At 51.5% G+C, this 2,598-nt stretch overlaps 1 protein-coding gene across 1 annotated transcript in view; it reads left to right on the top strand.

Moving 5' to 3' along the window:
- LOC140406259 (cytoplasmic phosphatidylinositol transfer protein 1-like) overlaps positions 1–377 on the top strand; it is a gene marked incomplete at its 3' end in the record, with an annotated part of 74,681 nt that extends 74,304 nt beyond the window's left edge. Inside the window, exon 6 of the mRNA XM_072494377.1 lies at positions 294–377. Within this exon, the coding sequence (XP_072350478.1) occupies positions 294–377 (84 nt within the window). The remainder of the gene's footprint in view (positions 1–293) is intronic.
- Positions 378–2,598: the final 2,221 nt, after the last annotated feature.

A 2,598-nucleotide genomic window follows, 5' to 3' on the forward strand; every position in this document is an offset into this window, starting at 1 on the left:
TCTCTCTGTGTCTCTCTCTCTCTCTGTCTCTCTCTCTCTCTCTCTCTCTCTCTCTGTCTCTCTCTGTGTCTCTCTCTCTCTCTCTCTCTCTCACTGTCTCTCTCTACCTCTCGCTCCTCGAAGATACACTGTGAACTCTCTCTCTTTGACCCAGCATGTGTTCGCCTGTTCCTGAGAATTGGGGTCAGATTCAGTCCGGTCCCGGCTCACAGACGGAGGCTTGAGGAGGTGTATCTGGAGTGTGAGTCCTGCATAAACACAGTTACTGTTAATAACTATGGTGCCATCTGCAGATATGTCGTTGGAAGATGTACGTCAGTACGAGAGAGACTCACAGACAGAAACAAATCAGAAAGTGTCAACTGCCGGTTTGTCAAGTGAGTGTTTAGAGGGAGCTTTACTCTGTATCTAACCCTGTGCTGTACCTGTCCTGGGAGTGTTTGATGGGGACAGTGTAGAGGGAGCTTTACTCTGTATCTAACCCCGTGCTCTACCTGTCCTGGGAGTGTTTGACAGGGCAGTGTAGAGGGAGCTTTACTCTGTATCTAACCCCGTGCTGTACCTGTCCTGGGAGTGTTTGATGGGGACAGTGTAGAGGGAGCTTTACTCTGTATCTAACCCCGTGCCGTACCTGTCCTGGGAGTGTTTGATGGGGACAGTGTAGAGGGAGCTTTACTCTGTATCTAACCCCGTGCTGTACCTGTCCTGGGAGTGTTTGATGGGGACAGTGTAGAGGGAGCTTTACTCTGTATCTAACCCCATGCTGTACCTGTCCTGGGAGTGTTTGATGGGGACAGTGTAGAGGGAGATTTACTCTGTATCTAACCCCGTGCTGTACCTGCCCTGGGAGTGTTTGATGGGGACAGTGTAGAGAGAGCTTTACTCTGTATCTAACCCCGTGCTGTACCTGTCCTGGGAGTGTTTGATGGGTATAATGTAGAGGGAGCTTTACTCTGTATCTAAACCCGTGCTGTACCTGTCCTGGGAGTGTTTGATGGGGACAGTGTAGAGGGAGCTTTACTCTGTATCTAACCCCGTGCCGTACCTGTCCTGGGAATGTTTGATGGAGACAGTGTAGAGGGAGCTTTACTCTGTATCTAACCCCGTGCTGTACCTGCCCTGGGAGTGTTTGATGGGGACAGTGTAGAGGGAGCTTTACTCTGTATCTAACCCCCGTGCTGTACCTGTCCTGGGAGTGTTTGATTGGGACAGTGTAGAGGGAGCTTTACTCTGTATCTAACCCCATGCTGTACCTGTCCTGGAGTGTTTGATGGGGACAGTGTAGAGGGAGCTTTCCTCTGTATCTAACCCCGTGCTGTACCTGTCCTGGGAGTGTTTGATGGGGACAGTGTAGAGGGAGCTTTACTCTGTATCTAACCCCGTGCTGTACCTATCCTGGGAGTGTTTGATGGGGACAGTGTGGAGGGAGCTTTACTCTGTATCTAACCCCGTGCTGTACCTGTCCTGGGAGTGTTTGATGGGGACAGTGTAGAGGGAGCTTTACTCTGTATCTAACCCCGTGCTGTACTGTCCTGGGAGTATTTGATGGGGACAGTGTAGAGGGAGCTTTACTCTGTATCTAACCCGGTGCTGTACGTGTCCTGGGAGTGTTTGATGAGGACAGTGTCGAGGGAGCTTTACTCTGTATCTAACCCGTGCTGTACCTGTCCTGGGAGCGTTTGATGAGGACAGTGTAGAGGGAGCTTTACTCTGTATCTAACCCCGTGCTGTACCTGTCCTGGGAGTGTTTGATGGGGACAGTGTAGAGGGAGATTTACTCTGTATCTAACCCCGTGCTGTACCTGTCCTGGGAGTGTTTGATGGGGACAGTGTAGAGGGAGCTTCACTCTGTATCTAACCCCGTGCTGTACCTGTCCTGGGAGTGTTTGATGGGGACAGTGTAGAGGGAGCTTTACTCTGTATCTAACCCCGTGCTGTACCTGTCCTGGGAATGTTTGATGGGGGACAGTGTAGAGGGAGCTTTACTCTGTATCTAACCCCGTGCTGTACCTGTCCTGGGCGTGTTTGATGGGGGACAGTGTAGAGGGAGCTTTACTCTGTATCTAACCCCGTGCTGTACCTGTCCTGGGAGTGTTTGGTGGGGACAGTGTAGAGGGAGCTTTACTCTGTATCTAACCCCGTGCTGTACCTGTCCTGGGAGTGTTTGATGGGGACAGTGTATGGGGAGCTTTACTCTGTATCTAACTCCGTGCTGTACCTGTCCTGGGAGTGTTTGATGGGGACAGTGTCGAGGGAGCTTTACTCTGTATCTAACCCCGTGCTGTACCTGTCCTGGGAGTGTTTGATGGGGACAGTGTAGAGGGAGCTTTACTCTGTATCTAACCCCGTGCTGTACCTGTCCTGGGAGTGTTTGATGGGGACAGTGTAGAGGGAGCTTTACTCTGTATCTAACCCCGTGCTGTACCTGTCCTGGGAGTGTTTGATGGGGGCAGTGTAGAGGGAGCTTTACTCTGTATCTAACCCCGTGCTGTACCTGTCCTGGGAGTGTTTGATGGGGACAGTGTAGAGGGAGCTTTCCTCTGTATCTAACCCCGTGCTGTACCTGTCCTGGGAGTGTTTGATGGGGACAGTGTAGAG

Source organism: Scyliorhinus torazame, unplaced genomic scaffold (assembly GCF_047496885.1).
Source record: "Scyliorhinus torazame isolate Kashiwa2021f unplaced genomic scaffold, sScyTor2.1 scaffold_388, whole genome shotgun sequence".
Taxonomy (NCBI): Eukaryota; Metazoa; Chordata; class Chondrichthyes; order Carcharhiniformes; family Scyliorhinidae; genus Scyliorhinus; species Scyliorhinus torazame.